The 21,495-nt window shown below is 47.2% G+C and overlaps 1 protein-coding gene across 1 annotated transcript in view; it reads right to left on the bottom strand.

The window, feature by feature from the left end:
* The window catches only part of pdzd2 (PDZ domain containing 2), a 444,706-nt gene that overhangs the window by 95,866 nt on the left and 327,345 nt on the right, over window positions 1-21,495 (bottom strand). The window contains exon 14 of the mRNA XM_070868346.1: window positions 18,038-18,125. Coding sequence (XP_070724447.1) covers window positions 18,038-18,125 — 88 coding nt within the window. The remainder of the gene's footprint in view (window positions 1-18,037; window positions 18,126-21,495) is intronic.

Raw genomic sequence — 21,495 nt, 5'->3', positions numbered from 1 at the left:
CGCTGGTGCCAGCAAGTCCCTAACGAGGCCATAGACAGTGGGCCCACAACTGGTTAGCAGGATAGCTCTGCGCTTGCCAGCCAATATGGCCAGGTTGTCTCCTGCCAGGTCGTTTGCTGTGAAGAAATGGTCAAGCCTCTCCACAAAGGCTTCCCAATCATCACCATCGGCTGCAACGTACCAAAGGTAGCCATTTTCGTGTAAAAGTCCATAATCTCGTCGCCAATTGTTATATCCTTGGATGCTCCGATAATGACTCCACGAGGCAATATGTTGTACTTGAACTGTAGTGACCTTAGTCCTTTATTGATAACTCCAGAGTGAGGATCACACCTGGTGGCCTGCCTTTTATACTAGGTTCGCGGCCAGAGGAGGCGTGAATGGGACGCTGGAGCTTAGCGACCGGGCGCACAGCTTTTAGCACCCCGACTGAAAATTCATTACAGATTTACCGGGGGTGCAAGCCGCTAGCGCCTGGCTGCTGATGATCACTCCAATCATGACATCATCCTGGTGTAACGCGCACGCTTGTGTCCCGGTCACTAAATTCGATATGTGCGCCTCACTGAGTGTCCGACAATAATAACCTCTGGAAAAACAGTCGGTACAGGCTTGCAGAGTCGTTAACTGGTGGCTACTTAAAGTGATGAGGAAGCGCTTCCCTCGGAGGTCACAGTCAGTATAACATTTACACACAGCACGGTGCGTGAGCCTCCGAGTTTGCAGCAGCAGACAGAAATAAGAGTTCAACTTGAGAAAAAGTGATTTTGAAAACTTTAATGGGTGCATTACTGTGCCGTGCCTCTAAGACTTGGCTTTTCCAGGATCTGAATTGCTGTTCGGCGCACGCGCAATGGCTCAGTTAAAGTTAGCGCTGGCATTTTCGTTAGCGTCCCCCCAGCTCTGGTGTGCAACGACTGATTTAGGCGCTAAGAGTACCGCACCGCCTCGATTAACGCCATAACAGAGGCGCAACTGAATTTCTCCCCCAATCATCATAGGCAGTCCCTCAAAATCGAGGAAGATTTGTTTCCACTCTAAAACTGAGTTCTCAGGTGGCTGTACAGTCCAACATGGGAATTAGAGTCTCTGTAACAGGTGGGGCAGACAGTGGTTGAGGGAAAGGGTGGGTGGGTGGGGAGTCTGGTTTGCTGCACGCTCCTTCCGCTGCCTGCGCTTGGTTTCTGCATGCTCTCGGTGATGGGACTCGAGGTGCTCAGCACCTTCCTGGATGCTCTTCCTCCAATTTGGACGGTCTTGAGCCAAGGATTCCCAGGTACCGGTGGGGATGTTGCACTTTATCAAGGGGCTTTGAGGGTGTCCTTGAAGTGTTTCCTCTGCCCACCTGGGACTCAATTGCTGTGTAGGAGTTCCGAGTAGAGCACTTACTTAGGGAGTCTCGTGTCGGGCATGTGGGCGATGTGGCCCGCCCAACGGAGCTGGTCAAGTGTGGTCAGTGCTTCGATGCTGGGAATGTTGGCCTGAGCAAGAACACTGACGTTGGTGCGTCTATCCTCCCAGTAGATTTTCAGGATCTTGCGGAGGCAGCGCTGGTGGTACTTCTCCAGCGCTTTGAGGTATCTGCTGTATATAGTCCACGTCTCTGATCCATATAGGAGGGCAGATATCACTACTGCCCTGGAGACCATAAGCTTGGTGCCAGATTTGAGGTCCTGGTCTTCAAACACTCTCTTCCTCAGGTGACCGAAGGCTGTGCTGGCACACCGGAGGTGGTGTTGGACCTTGTCGTCGATGTCTGCCCTTGTTGATAGCAGACTACCAAGATATGGAAAATGGTCCACGTTGTCCAAGGCCGAGCCGTGGGTTTTGATTACCGTGGGCCAGTGCTGTGTGGTGGGGTCAGGTTGGTAGAGGATCTTTGTCTTACGGATGTTTAGCGTAAGGCCCATGCTTTCATACGCCTCGGTGAAGATGTTGACGATGGCTTGGAGTTCGGCCTCTGAGTGTGCGCAGACACAAGCGTCGCCAGCGTACTGTAGTTTGATGACAGAGAATGGGACAAACTTGGATCTAGCCTGGAGGCGACATCGGTAGAACAGGTTCCCATTGGTTGTAAAGTTTAGTTCCACTCCAGTGGGGAGCTTGTTGATAGTGAGATGGAGCATTGCAGCAAGGAAGATCGGGAAGAGCGTTGGTGCAATGATGCAGCCCTGTTTGACCCCGGCCTGGACGTGGATTGGGTCCATGATGGATCCATTGGTCAGGATCATGGCTTACATGTCATCGTGGAGCAGGCAGAGGATGGTGACAACTTTTGGGGGGCAGCCGAAACGGAGGAGGATGCTCCATAGTCCCTCACAGTTGACAGTGTCAAAGAAGGCAATGTACAAGTGTTGCCGCTGTTTCCTGCATTTTTCTTGTAGTTGTCGCGCGGTGAAGATCCTGTCCGTTGTACCCCGTAGTGGACGGAATCCGCATTGTGAATCTGGGAGGAACTCTTCAGCCACAGGGAGAAGACGGTTGGGGAGGATTCTTGCGATGACTTTCCCAGTGGCTGACAGCAGGGAGATTCTTCTGTAATTGCTGCAATCGGACTTATCTCCTTTTTTGAAGATGGTCAGATGTAGATCAATGTAGTCTCAATGTAGATCAGCAAAGATGGAAGATGTCATGTATGTAGACCATGTATACTAACTGTATAGTCACATAAGGTGTGCCACCAGAGGGCACTGCAGTGGAAGACCTGAGGGTCACATGCATAGGTGTGCAGGGCCCAGTATAAAAGGCTGCCCACCATGCTTGTGCCTCACTCTGGAGTTACAATAAATGGGACTAAGATCACAACAGCTCAAGTACAATACTAGACCTAGTGGAATCATTCATAAGAATCTTAAAATATGGGTGAGCAATGTTATGCTCATAATAAAGGATGAAACTGAGTACTGTAAGCAATGAGTAAGTGTGACCTTAGTTCCTTTAATTCGACTCTAGAGTGCAGGTACTGGGTGGGTGGCCTGCTTATATACAGTACTCCCAAGGGATGCTGGGATCCCTTGGGACTCCAACAGATAGGTCCTCTGGTGGTGGTGTGGTACAGGTTGCCAAGGGTTAAATACATAACATCACTCCCTCATAAAGTCAATAATACACTTATTTACAGGGTGAGACGATCTGGGGTTTTTTGCTCCCTTGTCGATCGTCTCAGTACAAATGCAGGTGTGGGTGAGTTGGGTGGTTTTTCACTGGACTGCTGGGCAGCCGGCCTTGCCGGGCTACTGGGGATGGTGAGTTCAGCTTCAAGGTCAACCGTGATGTCGGTTGCCACTTGTGTGTGTGTAGGAGGGTCAAAGTTGGTGGTGTCCTCTTCTGGTTGCTCGTAGCTGTTGGTGAACCGCAATTTGATTTGGTCCAAATGCTTTCTGTACGTTAGTCCATTGGCCAATTTGACCTGAAACACCCTACTCTCTTCTTTGGCTATGACCGTGCCAGCGAGTCATTTGGGACCTTATCTATAATTGAGCACAAACACAGGTTCAATGACCTCAATATCGCGTGACAAATTTGCGCGATCATGGTATATGCTTTGTCCTTGACGTGATCATAGAGATCAGGGTGGACAAGAGAGAGCCTTGTTTTGAGCGCCCTTTTCATGGGAACCCCGGTGAGCGAGTGGGGTCTGGTGCGGTAGCTGAGTAGAACTCAGGACAGTCGGGTCTGCAAGGAGCTTTCCGACACGCGTTTAAAGCTTTGCTTGATGGTCTGAACTGTCCGTTTTACCTGGCCGTTGGATGCGGCCTTAAACGGGGCAGATGTGACATGCTTGATCCCATTGCGGGTCATGAATTCCTTGAATTCAGCACTGGTGAAACACGGCCCATTGTCGCTGATTAGGACATCAGGCAGGCTGTGTGTGGCAAACATGGCTCGTAGGCTTTCGATGGTGGTGGTGGACGTGCTTACAGATATTATTACACATTCAATCCATTTTGAATAAGCATGCACACCAACCAAGAACATTTTACCTAGAAATGGGCCCGCATAGTCAACGTGGATCCTAGACCACGGTTTGGAGGGCCACGACCACAAACTTAGCGGTGCCTCTCTGGGTGCATTGCTCAGTTGAGTGCAAGTGTTGCACTGGCGCACGCATGACTCTAAATCTGAGTCGATGCCGGGCCATCACACATGGGATCTGGCTATGGCTTTCATCATTACAATGCCTGGGTGGGTGCTGTGTAGGTCACATATGAACGTTTCTCTGCCTTTCTTGGGCAAGACCACGCGATTACCTCACAAAAGACAGTCCGCCTGTAAGGACATTTCATCTTTGCGCCTGTGGAACGGCTTAATCTCTTCCTGCATCTCCGCTGGGATGCTGTACCAGCTCCCATGGAGGACACAGTTTTTTTACCAGGGACAGTAAAGGATCCTGGCTGGTCCAGGTCCTGATCTGGCGGGCCGTAACAGGTGACTTTTCGTTTTCGAATGCACCCATCCATGAGCAAGTCTGCAGGCTGTGCCATTGCCACCCCGGTGGTGGGCAATGGTAGCCAACTGAGAGCATCAGCGCAGTTCTCTGTGCCCGGTCTGTGGCAGATTACCTAGTTGTATGTCGACAGCGTGAGTGCCCATCTTTGGATGCGGGCAGAGGCATTGGTGTTAATCCCTTTGCTCTCTGAAAATAGCGATATGAGCGGCTTATGGTCAGTTTCAAGCTGACCATTTTTTTCACCCTGTAAATGCACGCCAGAGCTTCTTTTTCAATCATGCTGTAAGCCCTTTCGGCCTTGGACAGACTCCTGGACGCATAAGCGACCGGTTGCAAAATCCCCATTTCGTTAGCCTGTTGTAACACACACCTGACCCCGTATGACGACGCATCGCAAGCTAGCACTAATCGTTTACATGGGTTATACAGAACAAGCATGGGTTAACAGATTTCTGACTTTCTTAAAGGCAGCCTCTTGTGCATTCCCCCATACCCAGTCGTCTCCCTTGCACAATAGCACATGTAGGGGTTCTAGCAGGTGCTTAACCTGGGTAGGAAATTACCGAAATAGTTGAGGAGTCGCAGGAATGACCATAGCTCCATCATGTTCTGTGGTCTCGGCGCATTCTTGATGGCCTCCGTCTTGGCGTCAGTAGGTCTGATGCCGTCTGCTGTGATGATTCTTCCCAAGATCTCGACCTCTGACGCCAGAAAAACACACTTTGAGCGTTTCAACCTGAGTCCCATGCGATCTAGCCGACTCAGAACCTCTTCCAGTTTCTTCAAATATTCGATGGTGTCCCGACCTGTGACCAGTATGTCGTCCTGGAAAACCACGGTGCGTGGAACTGACTTTAGCAGGCTCTCCATGTTCCGTTGGAAAATTGCCGCGGCCGACCAAACCCCAAACGGGCATCTATTATAGATGAACAGACCTATGTGCGTGTTGATGCAGGTGAGGCCTTTCGAAGATTCCTCCAGTTCCTGCGTCATGTAGGCCGAGCTCAAGTCCACCTTGGTGAACGTCTTTCCTCCAGTCAGGGTCGCAAATAGGTCGTTTGCCTTTGGTAGCGGGTACTGGTCCTGTAGCAAAAAATGGTTAATCGTTACTTTATAGTCCCCACAAATTCTGACCGTGCTGTCACCTTTGAGCACCAGGACAATCGGACTGGCCCACTCAATGAATTCCACCGGTGCGATGATGCCTTCTCGCTGCAGCCTGTCCAGCTCAATTTCCACTTTCTCTCGCATCATATACAGAACGGCCCGGGCCTTGTGGTGGATGGGTTGTGTACTGGGAACCAAATGGATCTGCACTTTCACCCCCGAGAAACTTCCAATGCCTGGCTCGAACAATGATAGAAATCTGCTCAGAACCTGGGCACATGAGGCGTCGTCGATGGACGAAAGCGCTTGGATGTCCTCCCAGTTCCAGCGGATTTTTCCCAGCCAGCTTCTGTCGAACAGCGTGGGGCCATCCTCTGGCACAATCTATAGTGGGAGTTCGTGTACTGCTCCATCATAGGAGACCCTGATTTCTGCGCTGCCAATTACAGCATTCAGTTCTTTGTTGTAAGTTCTTAGCTTAGTATGAATGGGGCTGAGCTTGGGCCTGTGTGCCTTGTTGCACCACAGCCTGTTGAAGGCCCTTTTGCTCATTATGGACTGACGCGCACCCGTGCCCAGTTCCATGGATACTGGAATTCCATTCAGTTCAACTTTTAACATTATTGATGGACATTTCGTGGTGAAGGTGTGTACCCCGTACACTTCTGCCTCCTCAGTTCGAGTCTCTAGTTCAGCCTGATCCACCGTGGATCGATCTTCCTCTGCAACGTGGTGGTTTGCAGGGTTTGCAGCTCACCTGCACATTCGCTGGAGGTGTCCCATTGTTCTGCAGCCGTTGCAGGCATAGTGCTTGAAGCGGCATTGATGGGGCCGATGATCACCTCCACAGCGTCAACACGGTGTTAACTGCCTCGCATTAACGATTGATGGCGGACTCTGGGTCATCTAAGGTCGTGCAGTAGCCAGCATGCACATTCTGCCATGTATATTGCTGCTCGAAAACAACGTTACTTTGTGCACAGTACTAGCTGAAACCTCTATGCTGCGAAATTTGTTTGGTGTTATCGCTGGTGGACATAAATGCCTGGGCTATCGTTATGGCTTTGCTCAGATTCGGTGTTTCAACAGTCAATAGTTTGCAAAGGATTACCTCATGGCCAATGCCAAGAACAAAAAAGTCTCAGCATTTGTTCAAGGAATCCCTCAACTTCACAATGTCCTGCAAGGCACCTTAGTTCGGCGACGTAGCTCGCCACTTCCTGGCCTTCCGACCATTGACACATGTTGAACCGATACCTCACCATCAAAATGATTTCCTTAGGATTTAAGTGCTCCCGGACCAGCATACACAATTCTTTATAGGATTTGGTTGTTGGTTTTAGTGGAGCTAGAAGATTCTTTATGAGGCCATAGGTTGTTGCCCCACAGACGGTAAGGAGGATCGCCCTTCGTTTGGTAGCGTTCTCGTCCCCTTCCAGCTCGTTGGTCACAAAGTATTGGTCGAGTCTCTCCACGAAAGCCTCCCAATCGTCCCCTTCTGAGAACTTCTCCAGGATACCATCTGTTCTTTGCATTTTCGCGCGGTTGTTCGTTACCTCAACATAAATTGTTATGCTCATAATAAAGGATAAAACTGAGTACTGTGAGCAATGAGTAAGTGTGACCTTAGCTCCTTTAATGAGACTCCAGTGCAGGTACCTCGTGGGTGGCCTGCTTATATACAGTGCTCCCAAGAGATGCTGGGATCCCTTGGGGCTCCAACAGGTAGGCCCTCTGGCGGTGGTGTGATACAGGTTGCAAGGGTTAAATACATAACAAGCGGGAGTTAGTGCAGGACAGTGTAGATCAGCAAGGAAAGCCTTGGATAAATTGGGGGTTATTTTGATTTTAGACAATAGTGTAAAACATGCGTTGTAAAACTGCACTATCGGCTTGGCAGTCCATTAAACAATTCTCCTGATTTTTGTTTCCGTTGAATTCATCACATTTGCTTTACATCCAAGACAAAGGAACATTTATCCTTCATATAAATTCTATTTGCTCATCAGCTCAGTCATAATCTCAGCTACCACTGCAGTATCAGGACCATCTTGTAATTGCAAAATTAGTGGACTCAGACGGTCGGAAGGATTTTCCCTTTTAAAAGGAATTTTAAAACAAAATTGAGATGAATAGTTTGCTTCTCAACTCCTTCATGAACCCAAGCACTTCTTAATTGACAGCTCATGACTATATTACACTCCACTACGCTCTCAAACAGCAGACAGCAGCCCTAGCAAACATTACAGAAAAGCCAGCTGTAGTTCATCTCAGTAACAGCCATTCAAATAGCATCTATTTAGCACAAGAAGCAGTTAAGGGAACCTCTATTCTAGTTAAAGGAATACTTCATAGCTTTAACCCTCTCCCCTGATCTTTATTTACTTTGGTTCTTAAAGGTTCCATGAACTGCTTGCTCATCAGAGTTCTTACTTGATTTTTTACACTATCTATACCACCCCCCCGCCCCCATCCCTCCCCCAAAAAACATCAAAAAAATTAAAGAATTTGGCGATCTTCCTGGTCTACCCCACTCGAGAAAATTAATAAAGTTTACTTGATCCACCTTAAAAAATTGCGGAGCACTAATTTTTAAATAGGCTTCTTTCTGTTCCAGTTGTGATACATTTTTGTGCTTTGTGCCCATACATCGCTGTTAAAATTAAAGGGCCGAAATTGCCCCTCCCGATAAGGCCTCTGGCTGGCGGAAAGTGGCAGCCAAGGGACGGGAAGGAATGGCCGCCGACTCTCCGTGGAGGGGCTGCCATTTTAGAAATTGCCCTTCCTCAGGAGTGGATTGGTGTCCAGGATCACTGCACGATGCCGACGCTTTACAGTCTGGCGGGGACCCCCTCACGAAATTGCCCCTTACCCGAAATTGCCCCGCGGGAGTGGCCCCACCACCGGCCAGTGCCCCCAACACTTCTGCTGTCGGTGCACTCTGTGTGAAATGGTAGCATGGCCGCCCTTAAAGGAGAGGGCACACTGCCGCGGCCGCCATGTTATTTTTTTGTCGGCTGATTGCCAGGTCGGCCTGACAATTATGTCTCAGGATTCGGCCGGGCCGTCAACAGGCAGCCTGGCACCCCCTCTTAGGTGCCAGGCCGAAACGCTCCCTGGTGGCCCAGTGGACTTAACTAAAAGGAATGCAGAGTTCGCAGCGGCTCGCCCCTTTAACTGAAGGGGAGAGACATTGTGACACGCTGGCGCTGATGACTGACAGCAGCGGACACTCCGTCCCGCTCCCACTTTCGCTCCGCTAATGACGGCCACTGAGCTCCTCTCCCACTTCCGCCTTCATGATGATCCACTTCTGCCCTGCTGGAAAAAACCCCGAGGAACTGAATTTCACCGGATAGGATGCCACATCCATTGCAGCGGCCAGAACACTTCAAAACCGGAAGGTGCACCCTGTTTCCGGCGGATGGCAATTTCTGCCCCTTAATCTGCTAACCAGGGCTTTTGTTCTAACAGTAAGGAACAAAAGCCCTGATTAGCCTTTTTCCAGTTCACTAACCCAGGGATGCTGAGGGCAAATGTCCTTACTGTCATCCCAGCTGAGGTCAACTAATTGTGCATAGACCAAAGATCAAACCTGGCACCTAGAATCATAGAATGGTACAGCACAGAAAGAGGCCATTCAGCCAATCGAGTCTGTGCCAGATAGTTTAGTGCCGTATTGGGAAGTGCGTAGCCCACCAAAAGATTAGGGGATCTAAGTTTCTAGATCACTAGCACAATATGAGTACCTTTAAAACAGATGGGGAGCAAAACATTTGATAAAAGATTAATCACTACAAGAATTTGTCTTCCCCCTTCCCCAACTCTGCAATGTGAAGAGTAATAACTGATTTGATTTTGGAAAAGATTGGCAATTTTTGTATAAACAAAATGCAATGGGATGACAGAAGATGCAGCCAATGACATTTTATAATCCTGAAATTATTGCAAACTGCACCTTTGGTGTTCAAAGTAACTGCAATCTTCACAGGACTAATCTTGTCATTTGTTATGCTAACTGTATGAAGCTGTGATTTCACAGTTGTATGTAGATAATACAGCAGCCAAATTGTGCACAGTGAGGTCCTACAAACAGGAGATGAATGAATCACCAAAAAATGTGTTTTTGGTGGTAAGGACGTATATAAATTTGATACCTCCACTGAATGTCATCTACATAAGGGTATGTGTGAATATACTTCTACTGAATGTTTACAAGGTTAGCGTGTAGACAAATGTACTTCCATTGACCTGCATCATGAAAGGGTGTACGTGAATGTAATACTTCCACTGAACTTCAGCAAGGTATGTGTGTACGTTAATGTGATACTGCCATTTCATTAAAGGTTCATGAAATAGAATTTAAAGCCTGTTCCTTCTAACTAATGACATGATGAATGGGCCATATGAGTAAGGGTGTGGAGGTCAAAAATCTGTTAAGAAAAGTTTAGAGTAGAAGGAGCAGTTAAGGGCCGAAGGAAATAGCTTTCCAAGTTTTCAATTAAGTTACAGTTGCAAATCAAGTGATTTTTCTTCAAATATGTCAGCTTTTCCAAACCATGTATGGTAATGCTCCAAGAGACAGCTCCAGATATCTGCCTTAATACAGTTCAGAGTTTATTTTGAATACAGTATGTTCAGAAGAGGAAGTTTATTTACCCTGCAACATTAAAAGCCTTTTTTAATATTGAAAATCTGCACTCTTTAATTCATCACTCAACATCTAAAAACTGAACTATTGCTAACACATAATGATGAATATTATTAAATATTGTAATATGTTAGAAACTATACGGCAACATGGAATACCTTTAAATACACTAGCAGAAATTGTGGGTAATACTTAGAATTTACAGCACTGTAACCAACACCACCAAAAAACCATTTTTTGGTGATTCATTCATCTCCTGTTTGTGGGACCTCACGATGCACAATTTGGCTGCTGTATTACCAACATACAACTATGCATGTACTACAAAGTAATCCATTGGCTCGAAGGCGATTCAGATATCCTCAGGATGTGTTAAGGAGTTTTATAATATGTGTATACATATATATATCTATAGAGATGTATACACATATATACACACATCCAAGTTCTTTATTTCTTCTATATCACAGTCCCTTTGCAGCCTAAACAAGACAGTGGTCCGCCCATCAAGGTAATACCTCAAATTTGCTGAAGTAATGTACCAGATGTCAGACAAAGATAAAAGTATTATACACCTTACTGATATTGAAAGATTACAACCCTCACTGATATATCTGTAATATTATTTCACTGCTGCTTTAGAAAACATGCTTAAAGGTGCAAATAACTTTGTCTATTGTCAGTTATTTATATTATAAATGTTACTTTGCTCTACCTTCCAGCGTTTTAATTATGATCCAAATACTTAATTTGTTTATTCTTCATTCATCTCGCTCCAAAAACGTCCTTCTTTTTCTCAGTTATTTTTAGGATTATGAAAAAAAGATTTCTCCCTCCTTGCTTCCTATTTATGGATTTATGGATGAAGCGTTTTTTGGTGTAGAACCTCAGCAGGGATGTTTGTCTCACCACTGAGTCTCCACACAGAAATTACAGCAGAGGAACAAGCTTTTCAGTGACACAAGAAATTCATTCCAAACAATACTAGTAACTCTTGAAATTTGATTTAGTGACTTACTCTGTATAAAATGCAGAAACAAATCCACTCTTCGTGGCTTGTTGTTTTCCACCTGGTTGTAATGTAACATGGAGGCATGGATTTTTATCAATCCATCCCAGGAGGTTCACGATAGGACCTCTACCCTGACTCCGCTGAGATCCTGACCTGTTTTCCAGGTTGAAGATCATTTGTTGTGCAGGGTGAGTGCCCCACTGGCTCCCACCATCAAGAGAGAGTCCACCACTACTGGGGAGGAAAATACCGGCGCTGCTGCAGCACACAAAGAGGAGGAGGCCATTTAAAGGAGGCAGAAGACCTCTGAAGACCAACCAAGAATTTGGTCCTCGGACTGGGCTGGGGGCTTCTTCTGGTGAGGGTCTGGGGTCTAAGGAGAGGGAGACACTCAAAACTGGCCACAGTATTTTAACTACACTGTATAACCTAATCAATGTTTCATATAAATTTATATCTACTTCTTTACTCATGTATTCTATTCCCTTATTTATAAAACCCAAAATGCTGTTTGACTTTAAAAAAATCATTTTAACTAGCCAACTACATACTTTCAAGGGATTGTGTATTTGAACCCTAGGTCTCTCTGTGCCTTTCCATTAAGTGTATATCCCATTCCTTGTTTTTCTTTCAAAATGTATTCTCACATTTATCCACGTTAAATTGCCACCTGTCTGCCCATTCTGCTAACCTATCTGTAACCTCCTGAAACCTTTCACAGTCCTCTTTGATGTTTGCAAACTTCCTTCAGGAACAAAGGTGGACCCAGCACTTCCAACAACAATTTCCATTTATATAATGCCTTTAACATAGAAAAGTGTGCCAAGATGTTTCAGAGGTGTAAAGAAAACTGAGCTAATGACTCAACAATTAAGGGGGAATGACTAAAAGCTTGGTCAAAGAGATGTGTTTTAAGGAGGGTCTTCGAGGAGGAGAGGTGTAGAGGCAGAGAGGGTTAGGGAGGGAATTCCAGAGTATGGGGTCTCCGTGGTTGAAAGTATGGTGGGGTGAAGGGAGGGGAGGATGCACAAAACAGCTGGGTCAGGGGAACGGAATGTTTGACGTGGGAGGTTGTAGGGCTGGAGGAGGCTACTAACAGAGGGATGGGTGAGGTCATGAATATTGGAGTGATTCAGTCTGGAAGTGACCAAGGTATGAGTAAGGGTTCCTCGGGCAGGTGGGCTGAGGTAAGTGTGGAGGCAGGTGACATCATGCAAGTGGAGGCACTGAATCTTTGTGATGGAAAGTGTAAAGTCCTGACCCTGTAGTACAGACTTACACGAGGCACATGCTGAAGTCAAGGTCACTCTGGACCTGCACCTTTATTTCACAGCTTTCGAATGCTGCACTTGCCTGAGACCTGCCTTTATATACCTGTGTGGAACAGGTATGTAGTGTCTCCTGCAAGTGCACCCCTGGTGGTAAAGTATGCTTGTGGTTACAGGTCATATCTAGTTACAGTCATGTATAGCATAGTAAGATACAGTTATATATAGTAGTGTGAGATACATGACATCACCCTCCCCCAAGGTCTTATTGTCTTTATAGATTCAGTCTCTCAGGTGGTCTACGCTCTCGCATGGAGCATCTTAGTTGTGGTTCAGTTGTTGCCTTGGTGCCTGTTTTTCTTTCGGTGTGATTGCTGGTATCTCACCTGGGCTGTCTGTTTCGTTCAGTATGATTGATGGTATCTCGCCTGGGCTGTCTGTTGAGACTGCCCTTTCCTCAGGTTGTTCCCTCTGTCTGTCCACCAGGTGTGGTGTGAGTTCCACATTGTAGTCTGCCTCTGATTCTTGGGTGCTATCAGTGAATCTACTTTTTACTTGGTCTACATGCCTCCGGCAGGTTTGGCCACTGTTGTACAACCAGTAGCCTGTTTTCCTCTTTGTCTGTTACTGTCCCTGCAAGCCATTTGGGACCCCTGCCATAGTTTAGCACAAACACTTTGTCCCCTATCTCATTCCACCTCCCCTCAAATTTCGGTCATGGTACTCAGTTAGCTTGGGCGCTTTGCCTCAACAATTTCATGCATGTCTGGGAGGATTAACGAGAGCCTAGTCTTTAAGGTCCGTTTCATCAATAGTTTCGCGGGGGGAACCCCAGTCAACAAATGCGGACGAGATCTGTATCCAGCAGCAGTCACGACAGGCAACCCTGCAGCGTGGGACCTTGGATTTTAAGCATGCCTTGTTTAACGATTTGCACTGCTCGCTCCGCCTGGCCATTGGTGGCCAGCTTGAACGGTGCCGTCTTAACGTGATTTATGCCATGGTCAACTATAAAATCTTGAAATTCTGCGCTGGTGAAACACGGACCATTATCACTGACCAATATGTCAGGAATTCCGTGCATTGCAAACATGGTTCTAAGACTCTCCACAGTGGTGGAGGTGGTGCTCGAGTTTAAAATGGTGCACTCGATCCACTTTGAAAATGCATCAACGACTACGAGGAACATTTTTCCCATGAATGGGCCCGCATAGTCTACATGCACCCGCGATCACGGTTTGATGGGCCAGGGCCAGGGGCTTAGGGGGGCCTCCCTGGGGGCATTACTGAGTTGGGCACAAATGGTGCACCGACGGACACAGAGCTCCAAGTCCGCGTCAATGCCAGGCCACCAGACGTGGGATCTGGCTATGGCCTTCATAAGGACGATCCCCGGGTGCTCGCGGTGGAGTTCCTGGACAAACGCCTCTCTGCAAGAGCATAACTACTCGGCTGCCCCACATCAGGCAGTCTGCCTGTAGTGATAGTTCATGCACGTGCCTATGGAAAGGTTTGATCTTCTCGGGGCAGGCATCGCGGGCCTCTGCCCAGTCACCAGTTAAAACACATCTTTTGACTAAGGATAACGTGGGGTCGCTGGTTGTCCAGGCTCTGATTTGGCGAGCCTTCATGGGTGAACCTGTGGATTCAAAGGCATTGATTGCCATAACCATCTTACAGTCCTGTTCGTCGGAGCAGGCTCGAGGGGCTTGATGGCCTACTCCTGTTCCTAATTCTTATGTTCTTCCATGGTCGCCAGGGGTAGCCTGCTAAGCACGCCTGCACAGTTGTCTGTGCCTGGTCTGTGCTTTATTGTGTAGTCTTAAGACGCCAGCATGAGTGCCCACCGGTGAATGTGCGCCGAGGCGTTGGCGTTTATTGCCTTGCACTCGGATAGCAGGACGTGAGGGGTTTGTGGTCAGTTTCTAATGCGAACTTGGCCCCGAAAAGGTATTGGTGCATCTTTTTGACACCGTACACGCACACGAGCGCCTCCTTCTCAACCATACCATACCTGCGCTCTGCCCGCGAAAGTGACCTGGAGGCATAAGCAATGGGTTGTAATTTACCCGCATCATTGACATGCTGTAAAACGCACCCGGCCCCGTATGCTGACGCATCACACGTAAGAACTAGCTTTTTACCTGGATCAAAGAAAGTCAAAACACTGTTGGAACATAGAAGGTTGCGTGCCTTATTGAAGGCGCGTTCTTGGGCGTCCCCCCAAAACCAATCGCACCCCTTCCTGAGTAGCACGTGCAGAAGCTCCAGCAGCGTGCTCAAGTTCTGCATAAAGTTCCCAAAGTAATTGAGTAGCCCGAGAAAGACGCGCAGTTCAGAGACATTCCGGGGCCTGGGTGCCAGGCGAATTGCTTCGGTTTTGGACTCTGTTGGGCGGATTCCATCAGCGGCAATCCTTCTGCCCAAAAATTCAACCTCGGGCGCGAGAAACAGACACTTGGATTTCTTAACTCTTAGGTCTACCCGATCCAACCGCTTTAGTACTTTCTCCAAATTGTGGAGATGGGAGTCGGTGTCCCTGCCCGTGATGAGTATGTCTTCTTGAAACACAACCGTCCCCGGGATGGACTTGAGCAGACTCTCCATGTTGCGCTGGAATATAGCAGCTGCTGACCTGATGCCGAATGGGCATCGATTGTACTTAAAAAGGCCTCGATGTGTGTTGATGGTGGCGAGTAGCTTAGACTCTTCGGTCAGTTCTTGCGTTATATACGCAGATGTGAGATCTAATTTCGAGAAAAGTTTTCCTCCAGCCAATGTGGCAAATAGGTCCTCCGCTCTGGGCAGCGGGTATTGATCCTGTAGGTAGACTCTGTTTACGGTAGACTTGTAATCCCCACAGATTCGTACGGATCCATCAGGCTTCATGACGGGGACGATGGGACTTGCCCAGTCGCTAAATTCCATGGGTGAGATAATGCCTTTTCGCAGAAGCCTGTCCAGTTCGTGTTCAATCTTTTCCCTCATCACATAAGGCACAGCTCTAGCCTTGTGATGGACCGGTCTGGCATCCTGTGTGATGTAGATTTTAACTTTAGCCCCTTTGAAGGTGCCCACACCTGGCTGAAAGAGATGTTCAAAATGACTTAAAACTGTTGAGCAGGAGGTCCGTTCCTCTGACGACATGGCGTGAACATCATCCCATTTCCAATTTAGGTTTGCCAGCCAGTTTCTCCCCAACAGTGCTGGGAGATCTCCGGGGACAATCCACAGGGGAAGTCGGTTCACCATCCCTTTGTGTGTGACTGAGAGTATGGCACTGCCAAGGACTGGGACGATTTCTTTGGTATAGGTCCATAGTTTGGTGTCGATCCTTGTGAGTTTTGGTCTGTTGCTTTTGTGCGGCCACAGCTGTTCAAATTGTTGGACACTCATGAGAGATTGACTAGTTCCCGTGTCCAGTTCCATATTGACGGGTATCCCGTTGAGTAGGGCCTTCATCATTATTGGAGGCATCTTGTTGTAAGAGGAGTGGCCATTGATCATGTTGACCCGCTGTACCCCAGCGTCCAGGGCACTGTCCCCACCGTCTTCTGGTCCGCTTTCCGACCCTTCCGATTCGTATACCAGCTGAGCTTCTGTTTTTCTGCACATGTTAGCCAGATGCCCTGTATAGTTTCAGTTTCTGCAAACTGCATGCTGAAATCGACACCCCCTTGTTGAGTGCCTTCCCCCACAGCTCCAGCACAGACCGCTTCCATTGTTTCCGAAGGATGAGCTGCGTCTGGCTGATCTCTCTTGAGCTTCTCTCAGTCTGTGGTTGATTGCTCGCATTGTGGGTTGATGAGGTATGAACGGCCGTTCATGTGGCCCTTGATGGCTTCTGGCGCCACTGCCTGCTGTTGAAGGCCTGCTCTCCTGCCTTTGTCTGTGTGTGGGGGTAGCGGCTTGTTTCATGCTGTGAACCCCTTGTTCCGATGTTTCATTAGTTGTCGTACCCGCAGTATAGATCAACCTCGTTTCTTCTTCTCCTGCCAAGAATGTCTGTGCAACCAGTGCTGCTGCCTCTAGGGTCAAGTTCTTGGTCTCTATAAGCTTTCAGAATATCCCTGCGTGGCCTATTCCTTCAATAAAAAAGTCTCTCAGTACTTCTCTCCTTAGTTCATCGGGGAATTCACATAAACTAGCCAGCCTCCGAAGTTCCGCCACAAAGTCGGGTATGCTCTGGCCCACACAGCGTCTGTAGTTATAGAACCTGTGTCTGGCCATGTGTACGCTGCTCACTGGCTTCAGGTGTCTCTCACCAGTGTGCTCAACTCCTCAAACGACTTGCTTGCTGGTTTCTCGGGTGCCAGCAAGTCCTTCATTAAGGCGTATGTTTTCGAGCCACAACTGGTCAAGAGATGGGCTCTTCTCTTGTCTGCCTTGTCGTCGCCTAACCAGTCTTTGGTTACAAAGCTTTGCTGGAGCCTTTCTATAAAGTCCTCCCAATTGTCTCTAGCATTGTATTTCTCACCTGAGCCTTTGGTAGCCATTCTGTGGATTCTGTGATCCCTTCCTCGTCACCACTGTAAAGTCCTGACCCTGTAGTACAGACTTACACGAGGCACATGCTAAAGTCAAGGTCACTCTGGACTTGCACCTTTATTTCACAGCTCTCGAGTGCCACACTTGCCTGAGACCTGCCTTTATATACCTGTGTGGAACAGGTATGCAGTGTCTCCTGCAAGTGCACCCCTGGTGGTAAAGTATGCTTGTGGTTACAGGTCATATCTAGTTACAGTCATGTATAGCATGGTAAGATACAGTTATATACAGTAATGTGAGATACATGACAGAAAGGATACAAGATTGGAAATTCAACTCAGGGTAGAGAGTAGAGAAAGTTTTATTCTGCACTTAACCGTGCTATAGCTGACCTGGGAGTGCTCACTGCTGACTCTGGGAGGGGTAGACTTTAACTATCAAGCAGCTGATTGGCAGAGCGGTCAGACATCTGCCTGATAATGAGGCATCCCATCTGCACTATCAGGAGACCAGCAGGCTGCGGATGCCCAACAGGCAATATTGGGTCACCCAGAGGCTGACTAAGCTATCGGCAAGGTAGGAGCCCAGGGCAGAAGCAGCACTCCTGCTCCTCCTGGCTCCACAAAAATAATTTTAAACTTTTCATTTTGGGTCCCCTTTAGCTGCACCACTGGGTAAAACAGAGGGTGCATGGCTCACCCTCTATGCAGTTGTCTCCCAAAAAGGCAATCAGAGTCCAATGTACACCATCGGAACTCAAATCGCAGATTAAAAGGGCCTATCACCTGAAACAGGTGGCTTCTGTGGTCACCCAGCTTTAGGCTCCTTTCAGGATGGGTTTGCCAGATTGGAAGCGGGAATGAGGTGGTAATTTTTTTCACATGATTTCAGGGTGCTACTGTCCTGTTTCCACCCAGCAGACCCAGTGAAAATCTCACCCTGGGTGTCAGAAAAGAGAAATGTTTCATTCCCCACTTTCCTATCCTTTTAAGCACATGTTTCACAAGGTAGGTAAAGTTGAAAGATAAAACAAATTCAAATGCTGGCATAGTTCTTGGTACCTAGGGTGTGTGACAGTTGTCCATCTTTGCTTATGCTCTCCCGATGAGTTGTACGTGATATCACCTCATCCATTTCTTGTTCCGAAACCTGTATTGAACAAGAGAATGGATGAAATACGTTTTTGAAACTAATGTAACTATTTTAGAAACATAGAAATAGGTGCAGGATTGGCCATTCGGCCCTTCGAGCCTGCACCGCCATTCAATGAGTTCATGGCTGAACATGCAACTTCAGTACCCCATTCCTGCTTTCTCGCCATACCCCTTGATCCCCCTAGTAGTACTGTCTCATTATCAAAACAACTGTAGATGGAGCATGTGAGAATCTATTGTGGGGTTCATATGCTCCTATTACAGTGTGGGATAACTTTGGGGGCGAAATTGCCCTCAGCTCCAAATGGGGCGGATAATTCAAATGAAACGAAGGTTCGCTGCCTGAATCCATGGGGCAGAGAATAGAGGGAAATTGCCCTCTATTGTTGCTTTCATTAGTCGTGGCAGTGCTTTTGGAGCGGGGTGGAAGGCAGGCGGTGTTATGAGCGCCGTGCTGAGCATGTCAGCTCAACGCTTATGACGTCAGCTCGACACATACGTGCCACGTTGTGCTGATGCGTCGCAACATCCCTCCCCTTCACTAAAAGGGGAGGGCCGCTGCGAGCTCTGCAGCCACTTTAGTGGCACCCACTGGGCTACCAGGGAGGGCTTTGGTCGGGCCAGCGATCCATCACCCAAGACAGGGTGCCGGGCTGCCTGTTGGTAGCCCGGCTGAACTGTGGCCACCATTGTCGGACCGACTTCAGTGTCAGCCAACCATTAAAATAAAATGGCGGCCACGGCGGTGCGCCCTCCCCTTTAGAGTTAGAGTCAGGTCTGGAGTGACAGCCAAAATGTGCTTACAAATGGGCATAGAGGGAATTCAAGTTACATAGTCATAGTATCGATTAGAATAGATATGTTCTGGTTATAAACAGAGGATAGGGAGCAGACAATACGATGGAGTCTAAAGTCAGAGGTCCCGTGGTGGATGAAGCTGACTTGTAGTGTCAGCTGTGGCTTAGTGGGTAGCACATTCGCCTCTGCTTCAGAAGGTTGTGGGTTCAAATCCCACTCCAGGAACTTGAGCACAAAAATCTAGGCTGACACTCCAGTGCAGTGCAGAGGGAGTGCTGCACTTTCGGAGGTGCCGTCTTTTGGATGAGATGTTAAACCGCGGCCCTGTCTGCTCTCTCAAGTGAATGTAAAGGATCCCATGGCACTATTTCAAAGAAGAGCAGGGGAGTTATCCCCAGTGTCCTGGTCAAAATTTATCCCTCAATCAACATAAAAAAAACAGATTATCTGGTCATTATCACATTGCTGTTTGTGGGAGCTTGCTGTGCGCATATTGGCGGCCACATTGCAACAGTGACTACACTTCAAAAGTACTTCATTGGCTGTAAAGCACTTTGAGACGTCTGGTGATCCCTCAACCAACATCACACAAAAAAACATTGTCACATTGCTGTTTGTGGGACCTTGCTGTGCGTAAATTGACTACCACTTTTCCTACAATACAATAATGACTACAGTTCAAAAGTATCTCATTGGCTATAAGTTATTTGGGACCTCCTGAGGTCGCGGAAGGCAATATATAAATGTAAATCTTTCTTTCTCCCCCTCCCTCTAATGCCTGGGAGGCATTGAAGGCAATTCCCATTGTAAAGAATTTTCTGTCAGCTGAAACTCAGTAAAACAGTTGTTCCCTCCACACTCCCGAGAGGTGCAAACCTGGTTCAGTTCCAATGCTGATTTCGTGTGGGCGATAAGGGCACACCACACATGCAATGTGTAAAGATGGGAATTTGGTACGCTAACCAGTAACACATCCCGGCTGGCATATGGCTTAATATAGCAGTGCAAACCACCCTTAAAACCTCCACAGCAACGTTGGGAGGCAGAAACCGGGCAGTAAGCAAGTGGTAGCCCACTCTCCCCACACTCCACTTTACACTGACAGCCATTTCAAGGCTATGTTTTTTAAAAAACTAGCAGCTATGTTTTGATATCTAATCTGGATTTTACGGTAAATCACGTTTACACTGGTAACTTTGTGCAGAACCAGCTGCAGGTCTGCATTCACTGAGATTCACAAACAGTCTTTATGTAAAGCTATGAAAGCTGAACGATATTACTATTTCATCCACCTGCACAAACTTAACGGAATGAAGTGTGAAAGGATGATTAATTATTCAGTACTTGAGCCACCCATTATCCTTTGTGATACAAACAGTTGCATGCTTATTTTCCTTAATGGTTGTGTTTGGGGTTATAGTAATAGTTTGAACTAGCTGGGTTAGTGTCCTTAGATTCTGCCATTATGTTGCCAATATGCCTCGATTTAAGAGACTGCTTTTTCATTTGTCTTTAATGGTCTGTACGGTGATCAGATTTCAAATACATTGCAGTCTTTCTCCAATTATTCCCTTCCAGCCAGGCTCTTTGGATACTACACAGTAAAGGAATGACTGCCAGGAGTTATGCAAGAATAATGTTTTTTAGGAGATCCTCAAAAACAAATCAAAGTCCACTGCTTGATTCTCAGGAACTGAAAAGCCAGCCACTTCACTTAATTTAATTTTTTACTGGCAATGAAAGACTAGTCACCAGGGTCTGACAGACCAAAGGGGTAATTTAAAGGAGCAGCATCTTCAATTAAAATATTTTTCCCTTTGGTTACAGATTACTTGAATCATGCTGAACAACATTCTGCGTGAAATCATTGTTATTTAAAGTGACACATGACTCTCTGGCTCATCTCCATAACCAAACAATTGTTGAGCTTGTTTTAAGAAGATTGTGCCCCTTTAAGACGCGGTCAGGATATCTGTTAGTTTCCGGTTGATGTCCATTTGTTATGTAGCAAAATAACAACTGTAATCAGGATGCCTATCTACAGGACAGTAAGCCAGCAATGTAAACTTAACTATCTTTTTAAAAATTTGGGGACTATTTCACCTCCAACATGAGGGGCATCCGTGCTGGGGAAGGGAACAGTTTTAGCAGCCACTGTCAGGATGCACAGCAAAACTTCCTTTAGACTAATCCAATAATGAGCCTTACCTGCAGGACAACAACATAAAATACCAGTTTCTGGCAAAAGTACAATCTTTACATGGTTGATCCCAATGTTTAGAGAAGAACAACATTAGTGGATGGGTGGTGCTTTGCTCAAGTGCAGTTCTGCTGCCCACATGGTGAAATGCAGTGAAAAAAGCAAATTGAAGGGAGAAAAACATTTTTTAAAAGCTCTGTTGATGATTCAGTGGGTAAATGGATCACCTGGTGTAATACTGAGCCATACAGAGCAGGAAGGTCGCAGGTTCGATCCTTTGGGGCCGAAATTCAGCCTCCCGATAAGGCCCGTTACCGCCGGAATGTGGCAGTGTTAAATGGCTGCCGATTTTTTTTTGTCGAATGGA

This window comes from Pristiophorus japonicus, chromosome 2 (assembly GCF_044704955.1).
Source record: "Pristiophorus japonicus isolate sPriJap1 chromosome 2, sPriJap1.hap1, whole genome shotgun sequence".
Lineage (NCBI taxonomy): Eukaryota > Metazoa > Chordata > Chondrichthyes > Pristiophoridae > Pristiophorus > Pristiophorus japonicus.
Note: the sequence above shows the minus strand (reverse complement) of the source record. Positions and strands in the feature narration are given on the sequence as shown.